Source organism: Chinchilla lanigera, unplaced genomic scaffold (genome assembly GCF_000276665.1).
Source record: "Chinchilla lanigera isolate Chin_1 unplaced genomic scaffold, ChiLan1.0 scaffold00090, whole genome shotgun sequence".
Classification (NCBI taxonomy): Eukaryota; Metazoa; Chordata; class Mammalia; order Rodentia; family Chinchillidae; genus Chinchilla; species Chinchilla lanigera.
In genome coordinates this window covers 5,140,231-5,155,782 of record NW_004955491.1, presented here as the reverse complement: position 1 = coordinate 5,155,782, position 15,552 = coordinate 5,140,231, and the positions used below count along the sequence as shown (strand labels likewise).

At 44.6% G+C, this 15,552-nt stretch overlaps 1 protein-coding gene across 1 annotated transcript in view; it reads right to left on the bottom strand.

Annotated features, from left to right (window-relative positions):
- Positions 1-837: 837 nt before the first annotated feature.
- Positions 838-15,552, bottom strand: part of LOC102029190 — a 98,448-nt gene continuing 83,733 nt past the window's right edge. Inside the window, exons 7-9 of the mRNA XM_013504565.1 lie at positions 7,174-7,293; positions 4,343-4,390; positions 838-3,275 (exon numbers count right to left, since the gene is read on the bottom strand). Coding sequence (XP_013360019.1) covers positions 2,410-3,275; positions 4,343-4,390; positions 7,174-7,293 — 1,034 coding nt within the window. The 3' untranslated portion in view covers positions 838-2,409. The remainder of the gene's footprint in view (positions 3,276-4,342; positions 4,391-7,173; positions 7,294-15,552) is intronic.

Genomic DNA, 15,552 nt, shown 5'->3' with positions numbered 1-15,552 from the left:
TCTGCCACCATAATCCTAGGGGGCCCAACTTCTGCTGGAGCTGGCAGCAGACTTTGAAGTCATCCCAATCATCCTAATTTTATAGACATGCAAAATGCAAGAGCTGTCAGGTGAGGGAGCCTTTACCCAGAGTTCAGAAGAAGTCTTGGGAAGCTAGGTGGTGTGCACCTGAGAAGGCAATGTGTGAAGCTGTGAGAGTGAAGCCAAAGGTGCAGTAGAGAACTCAAGAAGTTAGAGATGCTAGGAAGTTGGAATGTCAGCTGAGGAAAGCAGCATACAGAGAGCAAAGCCACCCTAAAAGAGAGGCCATGAGAATCGCAATCAGCTATACCATTGGGGTGGGGCCATCGTCTGGTTTCTGTGTTTTAGCTTGCCAAACATGGACTGAAACTTCTAAAATGTGAACCAAAATAAACCTTTCCTTGTTTAATTTGTGGGTGTCGGGTATTTTGTCCCAGTAACAATGAAAATGACTAAGACACTGACCTTATGTTATTACTAGACCCCCAGCTCCCTACACACACACACACACACACACACACACACATCTGTTTATTACAAAAATTATGTCTTATATGTTTTACTATCATATTGTATCACAGAATTTAACCTACAAGAGCTTTCATTCACATCGTTTCACCACGTATGTAAACTATAAAGATTCATATTAGTATGTACATTTCAGTGAAAACCTTAGTCTCAGGTCTCAGAGTACCTCAGGGCATGTGCCTTTCACTGTTCCTACCGTGTGGGGTGATGCCTCAACTTGGTCATTGTACCCACAAATGTCAAGCCTTCCTTTGATCCCAGTATATTTCACACGTTAAGGTCTACAAAGAATTTTAAAATGATAGTATTTATTTTAAAAATCACATTTATGTTTATAACAAGACAGAAATTACAATGACAAACATTAGAGAGCCTTCGTGGTCCTATGCGTGAGACACTGGAAAAAGTGGAAGAGCAAATCAACATTAGCCCAGCTGGCAAGTGGCCCTTGGCCCAGGGCAGCATGAACTTGGAGCAGGGACCCTCCCACGCTGCTGCCCTCCCCACCCCCTAGCCTGATGCTGATGCCTGCTCAGATCCTCAGAAGTCAGCTCAGTAGCCTGATCCACTGGGTTGATGCAGCAAAGCTCCTGGGAAGCTAAAGGATGGGATTAAGAATGGATTTTGCTCCAGCTATACATTATAGTGCTCAACTCACTCTAGTGGCCTTTCTGGGCCTCAAGCCACTTGGCCGCAGCTCATCCAAGCCTGTGACCCACCTCAAAACTCCAGAGGCCCTTAGTTGGGCATGACATTTCTGTACATGTGCTACATCCCTCCTTCCTAACCAGGGGTGGAGGTGATGCCTAGGACTCCTGCATGCGGCTGCCTTCCTCCTCTTCCAGCTGACTGGGCATAATTGCCTCCTTTCCTGTCTCTACCTGCTGGCTGGAGGTTGGTTGATTAAAGACAGTGACTTCCCATAAAGGGGTCTTATTATAATCCAAAATAAGGAAACCCTATTGTTTGCTTTGCACAACCACTCAGCTTCCAACTATCTACTGATACGGTGTTGGAACCCAATGTTACAGCTGCACCAACCTGCATTAAGGTTCTGCGGCCCGCAGTCTGCACATCTGACCTTCCTTCCCATTATCAGGACTTCTTTTTATTAGACAGAAGCTCTCTTTATGTAATACGTGACAGTTATATTTGTGTCTCCACAGTATATATGCCAAAAAGCATGCAAAAACATATGGCATGAAAATCCAAATAACCACATGGAATGTTTCCCCCAACATTCTACTTTAATTTAGAAAGAGAGGAAAGCTACAATAGGTGCCATAAAATTGCAAACCGTGTTCTTTTCAGCATATAGTTATCTGTTTGGCAGTAAATCACCCTACAAATAAACACAGGCGTTGGAATAAACATTATCGTATATAGTGCTGGCATTGCTTTCATTGATAATAAACGTCCATGAGGATATTGAAAGAACATTACTCCCACATACAAGGACTAGAAAATAATCGGGGGGGCAATCTAAATTTAAAAGATGTTCAAAATAAAAATGGTTTTTCCTCTGTGTCATGAATTTGTCCCCACTCCAAGCTATCAGTCACTTCACTGTTTTTCAAGAGAGGAGACATGCACTAGGATTATGAAAAAGTCTTCAGGAAGTTTTAAAATTAGACAAATTAATTTTAATAACATATAACTGAAAGTCGAGACTTAAACACTTGAAAGTGAATTTTGAGCCTTGGCAAAGCAGATGCAACGTTCCAAGTTTCCCATGCCTTCAAAGCTCTGAGTGTGAAACTGCAGGATTCTTTTTGGAATGAAGTTTTAATTTTCCCCTTCAACACTCAAATATTCGGTCCTTTTCTGGCCAAATTATTGAGATGTTTAACACCTGTGCTATCAATCATTCAGGTCACCCAGGGCCGGGGGTGCGTGCCGGTAGAACAGCAAGTACAACAGGAGGGTGACTCCCAGCAGGACGGCCACGCCCCGCCTCCAGTGGGACTTGTGCCACTCCCAGAGCCTGGCCAGCAGCCTGGCTCGGTGAGGCCGGTGCAAGTGATCCGCCAGCTTCTCCGCCACTCTTTGGAGCTGCTCCTTCGGGTGCGCCCCGCGCAGCGCGCGCGCCAGGCCGTACACCTGGTTGGTGTAGTGCGCGCCCTCATTCTTGCGCACCAAGGCCTCTACGGTGCGCAGCAGCTCCTCCACCTGGGCCTCCAGCTCCTCGCCGGTGGCCCGGTTGTCCAAGGCGCAGACTTGGCCTCCGCACTCGGCCACCATCTCCCGCAGGGCCTGGTTGTCCGTGTAGCGCACGTAATCCTGCAGAGAGCCGCCAGCCAGGTCTCCCTTCCGGGTGAAGACGACGATGGTTTGCGCCACCACGTCCTTCCCGAACATCTCCTTCACCTTCCTCAGCGCCTCCTGGTCCTGGGCGGTGTAGCGACCCAGCTGGGTCACCAGGAGCAGCGCGTGTGGCCCGGGGGCAGACAGCAGGTAGCAGTGCGCTCGCTCCAGGCACGCGGGGTCTGTCATGTCGACTTCCGAGCTGAAAATGTCTGGGGTGTCGACGATGTCCACGTGCCAGCGGCCCCACTTCCGGCTGGCGGCCGCACAGGCCCTGGTCACGGCTGTGGCTCCGAGCCTGGAGAGGAAGCGCCTGTGGCCCAAGATGCTGTTCCCCGTGGCGCTCTTGCCGGTGCCGGTTCTGCCCACCAGGATGAGCCTCAGCTGGGGCTCTTGCAGGGACCCCAGGTCGTCACTGGAACCTGGGAGTGCAAAATGTTACAATCTTACCAAGTGTGGTTAGCGAATATGGTGAATGTTTCAGTTAAAAATACTTATTACAGTAAAAGACAGCGCCGTGGATCTCCCTTAAAATCCTCCCTCACTTAGGGCACAGCCGTCCCATCATTCTTGCCACTTTCCGAAGCCTCTGTCTTGAATGTCTTTAGTCGCACTGTGTGGCTGCCCAGGTGTTCTGAACAGAGCCAAAACGTCTACTTTTCAAGGTCATCTTGACTTTGGGGAGGAGGTTGAAGTTACACGGTGCCAGATCCAGCAAATAAGGTAGATGAGGACACATGGCAACGTTTTTAACCAACGAGCCTGCCTTTCTGTCGGACGGCACCTGACAGCAGCGTTCACTGTAGTTTTCAACGGAGTTCATAGACACTCAGGAAAGAGCACTTCTAGAGATGCTTCAGAAAGCAGCAGGAATGATGGAATAAATGTATTCCAAGCAAGGGGGAGGATTTTCAGGAGGATTAATGGCAATGTCATTTGCCACAGTGAGTTTTTAAAATGTACGCATGTGCCATATATTGTGATCACACTGCATACATCAATTAAACCAACTTTTCTTGGGGCGCCGAAGTCTGGTTATCTTCATGGGGTTCTTCAGAGTGAGACCACTTTCCTTCTTCCTTCCCTTCTTCCCTTCTTCTCCTCCTCCCCTCTCTCTTAAACCTGTTCCCTAAGGAAGGACGCCGTTAACCTTCCTTCCTTGTTTTCTGATGCAGCCTTCCTACAAGCGATGCTCACTCTAGCATCTCGTTTGATATCCCCTGTACCTGGTGAGTGATGCGCACTCAAATACTTCTTTTGGTACCTTCTGCATCCTCCCTGTGGAGACCAGAGCAGGTTTATTACCCTCACTGTATCCTGGAGGAACTGCAGGGCAGGTGGGTCAAAGAAGAACATCTCACAAAAGCAGGTCCCAGGCTCCTGCTGTTTCCTGCCAGCCTTGATGCCCTGGGGTTTCTCCGTGTTCGCTTCTGAGTGAGCTTTTCTTACCCTTGGGGCGGGGGGACGCATTGCAGAGATAGATTCTTACCATAGGCGCTCTCTTCATCCTTTGCTATCTTCCGACCTCCCATCTTTCCTGAAAGAGTCCCAAACATGATTTATTCTTTTTCACGTGTTCATTCTTCCAATGATCATAACGTCTACACTGTCCAAAGGGCTGGGGGTTCACCAGAGTGACCAGCTATGGCTCCTGCCCATAAGGGTCTGAACATCTAGTGTGTGTTTTAGGGGAAGAGCAGGTGGTTAGACAAAAGGCAGGCTCCTGTTGTTAAGGATAGGAAATTGTGCTAATTCTTCTTGAAGGATAATGTAAGAGTTCTTGAAAATAACATCATGATGAGTTGGGGAGCACCGGGGACATGAAAGCATTCAGATGTATCGGGACTTGTCACACTGTAACTCATACCAAGGTTAGATTGTGTATGGCACCACAGAAATATCTTTTTCTTTTCTGAATGTGTGACTTGGCCAACATCCTGACTTTGGGTTGTAATCACACCATGAGAACACTTTGTGAGCTTGGATTTGTTTTTTTCAGGGACTTCAGATGCAAAAATGTTATAACATTGACTCCACACAATGGAGTCAATGTCCCATCATTCTTGATTAAAATTTCCCAGATTTAGATTAAAAATTTCCCAGTAAATTGGGTGTGGTGGCACACGCTTGTAATCCCAGCACTTGGGAGGCTGAGGCAGGAGGCTTACTGTGAGTTCAAGGCCAGCCTGGGCTACATAGGGAGACCTTGTCTCAAAAAACAACAACAACAACCAAAACATCCCAGTAATGCTAGGTCAGTGCCAGAACTATAGACATTAGACTTTTCCTTGGGATTCAAAAGCTGGGAGAGCCTTGGGTAAAGTCTGAGAACTGGAAAATTTATTCAGTGAATTAGGGACCCATTCTAGGGTGTTTGGCCTGGGAAACAAGCAAAAATTATAACCATTCTTTTGGAAACTGGAGAACACACCTATTCCCCAAGCTGATCTGGAAAGTCTCTGCCTCTGCTCTCTTCAAGCCAGGGCAATGGGCTTCACGAACCTGCCTCTCTGGAATCTATGTACTGGAGGGACTGGGGCACTCCCTTCCACCATTGGCTTTCTTGCTCCCAACCCTGCAGCCTTTCTAAATGATGGGATGCCCAGGTCTAACATTAATTTAGTACAATTGAATCCCTTGCGACTTGCCTGATCCGAGGAGTTCTTGAGCACAAATGTACCATCTCCCCTCAGTGTGCTTTTCTGGCCTCGTCACCAGCTAATCCCCACACAGCCAGCTACTCCACATAAGCAGACCTCAGGGTCTTTCCAACCCACTCTGTACTTTCTCTCCTGTGACTGTTGACCCTCTCCCACATTTCTGTCTTTGTTCTTGTCTGCACTTTGCCAGCATTTCAAATTCTTCCTCCTTATGTCCCCCATACCGATTACTGCAGGCGATATGATCCTCCCCCGCTGGTTCCACACATGAAGAAAAGCAGAGAGATTGGCTAAAATCGTGTGTCTAGCCAAGGGGCTTTGGGTTCAAGTTTACCTAGTTAGTTGAACCCAAAGCTGTTTCTATTGCCCAGTCAATCCCCAGTCACCTCCCCAAAGCTGTCAGTAAAGTTCACCCCGACTCCTCTAACTGATACGAGAGCAGAAACGAAGCAGCAGTCACAGGATTCAGAGCAGGAACAGCAATATTGCTGTTGAAGCGTGAAATCCTGTCGGAGGTGGAAATCAGAAGGCACTGGAGGGAGCTCAGCGCTTTCCACAGTTTGCAGTGGGTGTTGATTTTAAACAGTTCTTAAGAGAAAAGTAAGCCCTGCTGAAATCTGGGGTGGTAAGAATTTCTTAATAATTTAGAAGTATAAAACAGGTAGAATTCTAGTTGATGATAATTTAAGAGACCTTGCTGGGAGTGCTGGCGCATGCCTGTAATCCCAGCACTCGGGAAGCTGAGGCAGGAGGATCGTTGTGAGTTCGAGACCAGCCTGGGCTACAAAGTGAGCTCAAGTCCAGTCTGAACTGCATAGCAAGACCCTGTCTCAAAAAGAAAAAAAAAAAAAAAGAAGAGAGACCTCAAAGTTCATCCAGCTCCTTGCCTTTCAAACTCTTTGTTTTGTAATTACATAAGTGTTCTGTCAGAATTCACATTTCTTGGGCCCATTTTCAGAGACCCAGATAAAAAGGCTGGGATGTTTCTGAGACAGTCTGTCCACGCTCTGAGTTTGGCAATCAGTTATTTTCCAAACTCCAATATACAGATGAGGCCATTGAGATGCCTCTGCAGGTGGAACTGGAGAAGCTTGAATTGGGGAGCAGACGCTCAAGGGACATTCAGGGAAAGGGCTGGGAGAACCCCTTCCTCACTTGAGGTGTCTCCTGAGGGCCCTCTCCTGCACATGGGGAGGAGGAGCTGAGATAGTTCGCCCGTACCTGCACTTGTCACACTGGAATTTCCCCCCAGGGTTAGATCGCTTATGGGGACACAGAAATATCTCCCCTTTGTGGAGCTGCGACTTGGGGAATGTTCAATGTCTTTTAAACTAGGTGTTTAAAAGTGATGGAAGTGGTGCCCAGCACACACTTCTCTACTGTATTTAGGCAGCGTGAGAAGAGGAAGGTCTTCCTCCTTGTGGAGAACATGTGTGCTCAGGGAAGATGCTCCTAAAACTTCCTCTGAACTTGCTCTATTTGAAACTCGGACGGGACATCTGTAAGATCTTAGAAGCAGGATCTTGACTGTCGCACATCCTGTCCACCCACAGGGCACTTTGTAGAATGCAGGTGCCCTGCAGCTGCCCCTCTGCAGGAACCACAGCCTTTCTGGTCTTGGGGCGCCCACCCAGCTCCCAGATCCCAGGCTCCCGCTCACCTTTCCTGGTGACAGGCTCTGAAGTGGCTCTGAGAAACCCTGACCTCCTGTTTTCCCTTCCTTTGTGAGTGCAGGAGGCTCTCTCCCCCAGCGTGCAGAGGAAGTCACTGAGCCTCAGAGCTCAGGAAGCTCGGGGAGGGTCCATGACAGCAACTTAAAGAGACAGAATCATTTCTACCCATCGTGCGTTTGCAACGCTTCCACACAATCCGCCTGCTGTGTCCAAGGTGTGTGTGTGTTCTAGCAGGCTGTGTGATAGCAAAGCCTGGGAAGGGAAAGGCTTTGTAGACCCCTGAGAACTGACTTTATTCCTAGAATTGAGTACTGCTAATCCTCATTTGCAGTTTGCTTTTTAAGGATTTTTTTCCCCCTCTATAAAATAGACACAGAAAGACTCTTGCTCTTGATAACTGTCCTCAGTAGCTGTCCACTGGCTGGACATCCATGTGGCCTGTGCCAGCCCAGGGTAACAGTTGACCAGAAAAATCCAGAAGTAAAGTCTCACATTCTCTGAAATAGAAGGCTCTGTATCGAAGGACCCAAGATCAGAAGATACGTCGAGGATGAACACATTTACTCTTAAGATAGTCTTGTTAGGAGGCTTGTCTGTTCCTCCTGGCTGGTATCACCTGTTGATACCTGGTCAGTATCTTTTCTCAAGAGCATCATAAGGTCACCAAAACAACCAGTCATATAGTGGCAAGGGTACAAGGCTAACTAAAACCTGCTTAGTGCATTGATCAGATATGGGATCTTTCACATAACCTAAGAAAAATGGGCACAAAAAGTGAACAGACAGTTCAGAAGGAACATATAAGTATGGTCAAAGACAACATGTGAAGGAACTTAATATCTTTAGTCATCAGGAAAATTGCAGTTTAAATTAGAAGGAGGTTAACACCAAGAATTTGGTAACCAAGTGAGCTGTTGTTTTCATTTTGTATTTTAATTGTAGGGAAGCTAATATCATTAATACTAATATAGGCTATTGGCAATTAATGTACTGATTTATTTTATGATCAATGTAGATATACTTTGTTTAGTCCTATTTTATTAAAGGCTTGTATCTGAGGTGTAAATTGTAAAAAAAAAAAAAAAAGTCTTTTAATTGGGATTGAAAAAATTCCATGATTTTTTCTTCTGACTTGTTAATAGCGTAAATTATGTTTGCTAACGTAGGTCATGTGTGTTCCAGGCATGCAGACCGTTGACACAGAGATACAACGGAGATGAAGGAGATTATTGGGGAATCTTCTCAGAGTTAACACTTGAGACGGAAGGGAAGAGCCCAGGATTAGGCAAAGAGAAGTTAGATTGAGAGGAAGTCACAGCAAAATGCTGACTTCATGGCGGATTGCAAAGTTTGGGTGAACACTGGGAATGAAGGTGACTGACCTGGACTTCATAATCCCCACTGACCAGTTACTTCTCCTGGCAAAGGCACTGACCTCAAGGCATTGCTTTTCAGAGGAAGCCCGTGTCTGGGGAGGGCTGACAGCTAGGTGAGGAGGAACAGCTGGAAATGCTCCTGGCAGTGGGAGGGGTAGGTCCTATTTGTATGCTGCTACCGTAGGTTTGGACACTCAGATACATTTCTCTGCCTCATCTTTTGAGCCTTCAAGTTGCTTCTTGGCCCACGAACACAGAAGGAGCATTTCCCCTGCATCCTCTGCCACCTAGCAAGTGATGTGACTAAAGTCTCCCATGAACGTAGGAAAGCAGTTGGGAGGCAATGGGGAAGAACAGGGCCATGGCTGAGTGAAGGAGTGTGTGTTACTGAACTCTGCGAAGTTTGCAACCATGCATTTTATTTCCAGGGTGCAAGGCAATTCTGGCAAATGGCTGAAGCCAAAATGATAGACCATAAACATCTTAAGGTCATACTGAGATATATTTGACAATGGTTCTGTGGTTTATTGTGAGGGGTTTATTTATAAAGCAGTACTGCATAAGAGAATATTCTGTGATGATAGAAATCTTCAACATCTCCATGGTCCAGATTAACAGCCACCAGCTACATGTCGCAATGAGCACGTACAGTGTGGCTGGTGGGATGGAGAAGCGGAACTTTACATTTCTTTACTTTTAGTTCATATAATTAAATATTGAATACATGTGGTTGGTGGTTGCCTCTTGGACGGTATAGTTACAGAGTGCATATTTTTAATAAGATGATATAAAACAATTCATCAGTATTTCCTACTAAACAAGATACAGACTTTAAGGTTGAGATGGAAATTTTTATTATACGAAAAACAGTATCCAATTATTAGATGTTAAGTTTTACCAATTACCTTTTGTTGTCTAATGAGATGATCAGATTATGTTGCTCCCTGCTTTATAACACTTTAAATTATAGGAAACTATTTTCTAACATGGAATCTTTTTTTATCCATGGGACAAACATTAGTAATATAATGTATTGCTAAATTCTATTTGTTAGTAGGCAGTTTGGGGGTTTTTAATTGATATTAATAAATAATCTTACTCATTTCTAGTACAGAGCAATTTGTGTTTCTTTGATAGCCATAGTTCTACTTCCTCTAGAACTACAGTGTCTCTTCCTCCTTCCAACCAACCAACCTTATATACGTATTTTTTTTTTAATAGAAACTTTAGCCGTCTGAGAAATTCTGGTACCATCCATCCCATGAGAAGATAAGATTTTTATCATCACCACTTTTTACCTATCACTACTTTCTTTCCCAAGCAAGCATAGCATTGAACAAAGACTTTATTGTGGTCAGTGTTAAGCATTGTTAATTTCCTACCACTTTGTTTGTAACTCTGTGTTGTCTGTACTGTTCTTTTGCTATTTTGTAAATGGTTGTCTGTCTGTTAATGTTTTCCTCCTTTTATTTTTAAAATTAAAAAAAAAAAAAAAGAATGCCAGAGTGTTTTGAGAAAGTGTAAGAGGTACACTAATGGTAGGGGCAGTTGGGTAAGATTTCTAGAAAGAACAGTGAACTGAAATTGAGGAGCTCTCTCTCTCTTTTTTTTTTTTTTTTTTTTTTTTTTTTTTGGTACCTGGGATCAAACTCAGGACCTTGTGCTTGCCAGGACGTGAACTGAAATTGAAAAGTGAGTCAGGAAAAGGGATTAGAAGTGCGTCTAGGAAGAAGAAACAGAATATTTAAAGGCAAATGCTGGCAAAGAGTTCTCAAATAAACAAGGGAAGCCACGTCTTCAAGCTAGATCTTCAAGTTAGTAAGTCACAGTGTGTAGAAATGAGGCTGCTGGTTCAGGCAGATGATCTGTACAGGAACTTATGGTTAAGTGTGGATCTTGAAAGCTTTCCTTCAGAATATGGAAAAATCACAGGGTTGAATTGGGCCCTCCATGGTCAGAGGTACATAATTGCTGGGTATGTGAACTGTGGATTCAAACGCCCTCTCCCTCATTGCTCATTGTGCTTTACACGAGCTGAATTCCATTTGGTGCATTGGGGTCCTCTTCCCTGTCTTCTGGCTTCCCGCCCACACTGCCCCTTCGTGCATGTAAACAGAGAGGCTGTGGGGAGGACAGAGGAGCCCTGGCCGGGACCTTCGAGGTGAGCTCAACATTTCTCAGCCCACTCTCTTTCCTCTGCTCAAAACCTTGTCAAAACCCCAATTTCCTCTCCAAACACTCTATGTGCAAGGCCTTTCGTTCTCACTTCTTATCTTCTCAGAATTCTCAAGAAGAACTTGGTTATTACTGAGCTTGGATGTCATTGCTAAGTGAGAAAAATAACCGATTCAGTGTATGAAGGAAAACCACAAGACCCAAACTGCCACAGAGATGAGCCCCGTCCCCGGGGAGGGCCCAGACCTGTCTTGCCTGGTGTGATCTGAAGGTGGTGAGATTCCCCTCTGACAAAGCGTGCAGCTGCTGCCCACCGTCCTTGAACTATCATTCCTCTCCTCTGAGTAAGAGTTTTCCACCAGAGTAGTGGTCAGGCACAGAGAAACAACACCCAGGAAGGCCGAGAAAGAGGTCAAGGGAGCTTAATAAAGATCAAAGTATCTTGGTTGAAAAGTTAAGGATTCAGACTCTTAAATGTTGGGTTCTTCAGGATGGCTTCTCTGGTGTGTCCTGTAGACCACTGCTCTTGGATGTACGGCATCTTATAAATGATTAGCTCTTCAGGCCTAATACTACAGATCCTGGCTTGAATCTTATCTACTTAAGATCCAGAGCTTAAATAGTACCCATGAAAATAAAAACAGTTATATTCATGATAGTTACAAAAAATTACCTAGGAATAAATTTAACTAAGGAAATGAGAGACCTTTACAATGAAAATGACAAGACACTGATTAGTTAAATTGAGGAAGACACAAATATTGGAAAGAACTTCTATACTGATAGATTGGTAGAATTCATGTTGGTAAAACATCCATACTACCTAAAGTGGTACACAAATTCACACAATCTCCATCAAACAACTCCATCACACCACTTCACAGAACTAGAAAAAACTATTTTAAAATTCACATGGAAGCATAAAAATTCATCATAGTACCCGATTTCAGGGCATGTATAGAACCATTGTAACCCAAACGGCATGTCAATGGCATAAAACTGAACAGTGGAAGACCACGAAGATTTCAGAAGTAAACCTAAGCATCTACAATGAACTGATTTTTGACAAAGGCGGCAAAAGTGTTAACTGGAGAAAAAGCCTCTTCGATAAAGGGTGCTGGGCAAACTGGATATCCATATGCAGAAGGTTGAAACTTGACCCGTCTTTAACCCTGTGCCTATCAACTCAAAATAGATCAGAGACCTAAGTGTAAGACCAGAAATTCTCAAAATACTGGAAGAAAACTTATGGGAAACACTTCAAGGTCCTGGTACAGACAATAATTTTTTGGCTATGATCCCCCGAGCACAGGAAATAAAAGCAAAACCTAACAGACGACACTCCATCCAGTTACAAGCTTCCGCACAGTGTAAGAAATGAGTGAAGAGACAGCTCACAGAACACAAGAAAATACTTGAAGTCTATCAGGAAAAGGATTAATAGTGATACTATACAAAAGCTCAAAAAACTTAACAAAAACGAATAATCCAAATAAAAATGAACAAATGAACAGACATTTCTCAGAAGAGTAGTACAATAGCAAACAAATGTATTAAAAATAATATCTGTAGCCACCAGGGAAATGTAAACTAAAAGTAAAATGAGATTTCATTGTACTTCATTTTCAATAGCTACAATGAAAATGTCAAAAATTAAGAGAAACTGCTAGGATCTGCAGAAAAAGGAATTCTTTTACACCACCGCTGCAGATATAAACTAGCATAATCATTATGGAAAGCAGTATGAAGATTTCGCTAAAGATTACCATGTGACCCAATAACCTCACTCCTTGGTTTACATCCAAAGGAAAGGAAATTAGAACACTGAACAGATACTCACATGCCCGCATTTGGGGCGCTGTTCAATACTGCTAAGACACAGAGAGTCAGCCTAGGTTCCCATCAACAGATGAAAGGATAAAAAATGTGATAATATATACACAGTGGAATATTATTCAGCCATAAAGAAAACTGAAATCCTGTCTTTTGCTGCAAAATGAATGTAGCTGGAGGAAAGTGTGTTGATAAACAAAATAAGGTAGGTATAGAAAGATGAGTACTGTGTGTCCCCTCTCACAGGTGGAAGTTAAAAGAAGTCAACCTGAAAGCAGAGTGGTGATTACCAGATGTTGGAAGGCTGGGCAAGAGGGTGGATACAGGGAGGCTGGATTTGATCTACACACACCATATGCATATCTTGAAGCATAGCACTGAACTCCATTAATCTGAACAATTAGGACCTGCTAATCAAAAATTTTAAGAAACACCAACAAAAAGGTAGCAGAATGCTCTACTTGTCTATTCCTAACTTTACCTCTCTCCCCTCCCCCAAAGTCCTCCCACATACATTTGTCCCAGCCCAGAGTTAGTATGTGAGCATAGATGGCCAAAACATATCCTCCACGTTCTCAGTGGGGGGTTGGAGTCCGACAGACTTGAGTTCTAGTTTCTGTGAAATCACAGGTCATCTGAATAACCTGAACGTAAGCAAACTTGAGCCTAATTCCCTCATCTTAAAATGGGAACATTTAAACTACTCAGTAGAATTATCAGAATGAAATGGAAAAGTGCATGTGTAACTTGAATCCTCAAAAGCTAGAACAGGGTTTTTTCCATCCTTGAAGAGGTGGTTAAAATTCAGATCGCTAGGTACTATTCCTTGAGTTTTTGGATTGGGCAGTTTTATTTATTTATTTTTATCAGCCTTTGATGTATGTAATGCTGTGGGAGTTGGTACGTGTGCATAGCACATCTTAACTCTTTTTTTTCATCGCCTTTCCCTGCCTGCCTTCCTCCATTTCTTGATTTTCTTCCCACGTGAGAAAGATCTATCTCCCTTCTTCGTACTATGTATCTTTTATTTTACTTCTTACTCATACTTTGGCTTTCTCATTTAAGAGAAGCTATGCCATATTTAAGCCTGTGGGTCTGGTTTATTTCATTTAACATTACGGTCTCAAAGTGCATCCATTTTCCTACAAATGATTGAAGTTTCTTTAGGGCAGAGTAGTGCTCCATTGTGTGTAGATGCCACATATTCTGTATCCATTCATCTATTGATGGACACTTAGGCTGCTTCCAAGATTTAGCTGTTATGGACTGTGCTGCTATAAACATGGGTGTGAGTCAGGCAGCTTTAGGTGGAGCCCAGAAATGAGGGAAGGTTACTTCCTTCTTATTCATGGAAAGTCCTCCAATGTCTGCCCATACCCAGGTGAGCATTAAATCCTGCTCAGCCCTTACACAAGTGATTAACCTAACAACGCTGATTTAGTTCTCAGAGAGCAGGCTGAACACGCTTGGAGCTCTGCAGGGCTGTTTCTGAAGACTGGAGGTGTCTAATGGAGCCCCGAGGCAGTGACCAGACTCTGGGAGGGACAAGGCTGGTGGTGGGGTGCTGGAGTGGGGAGCCCTGTCAGGGAAGCATATCAGAAGCAGTCCTGTGTGCACTGAATTTCAGAGTACTTTCAGAGGGTAAACTTTCTGTATGTGAATTATATATCAATAAAGCTATTTGTTCAGGGGAAAGGAAGGAACAGGATTTTATCCCGGGGTTTCAAATCTCAAGGTTCATCACACAAGCGATGAGGTGGAGACGAGTGGGTCACTGAGTCAGCTTTTTCCTCCTCCAGGCACAGAAAAACCCATGAAGCAGGTTGTGCTGTGAGACTCAGCCCTCTTCCCAGCGAGACAAGTCCCTTCTGAATCTCACACAAACCACGCTGCACCTCTCACAGACCTAGTATCTAGTCCTCCACGTCATGCAGGGAGCAGAGCCGCCCCGCACAGCCCGGACAGGCAGAAAAGCGGAGATGAAACTGTGATGCTCCCACCACCCAGGCTGCACGGGGTCTGCCCAAGGCTGAGCGCCTGCACTTCTCCCTTTGTCTTGGAACACCACATCTTTTCCTTGCACACGTCGGTCATCACTCTCAGCGCTTTGCACCGCTTCATTAGAAGTGATGTGGGGTTTTTTACTGTGCATCTCAACGTGACCCAGGAAATCTGTGGTCTACAAGTGCTGTCAGCCCATTTCTCAGAACTGCCTCAAATTATGAAAACAAGATTGTTTGTTGTCAGCTCCCCTGTAGGTGCAAAACCTACCTGCCACCGCAGCCGTTTCCTGACTGGCTTCCTCCACCTTTTTCTAACACAGGAGATAAAGCTGTGGTTACCTCACAGGACAGTCAGAGGCCACTGCCTCCTCCCTTGCACGGGGTGATGCTCAGGAGGGGTCATCCAGGGGGTGGCTGGGATGAGGAAGGAGCACAGCACCGTGACAGCTGAGGGCAGATAGAGACGCTCCCTGTGGATGTAAACCCTACAGCGGGGCCTCCTCTGGAACAGAGCTACTAGGAGGCCTCAGACCCCTCAGGGCCAAGTCCTGGCTGGAGATCAGACACCTGAGTTTTAAAAGCTTAAACCATAGCCCCTTTATTTTTTAGGTTTACTGCATATTTTGAAGTAATAACTTGAAATTCACTTAAGATTATTTCAAAATTATGGACAGCCACAGTGATTCTGCATGACTGTAAGCATACAATAGCATGTTTCCTGTTCTCTGCAGGGATTATTTCTTTGTAATTAAGACAAGATTGGGGGTGTCACATTCAAGATAGCAAAAAGGGCTGTACTTGCCTCTGCCTTTTCCATAAACACTCCTGGTTAATTAAATTAGCAAGGGAAACAGGTCATAAAACCACATTACAGTGAGAAGCAGGCATGGGTATCTAGAGATTTCACTAAATGTCTGGAAGGCGGAGGGGAGAGAGAGAGAGAGAGAGAGAGAGAGAGAGAGAGAGAGAGAGAGAGAGA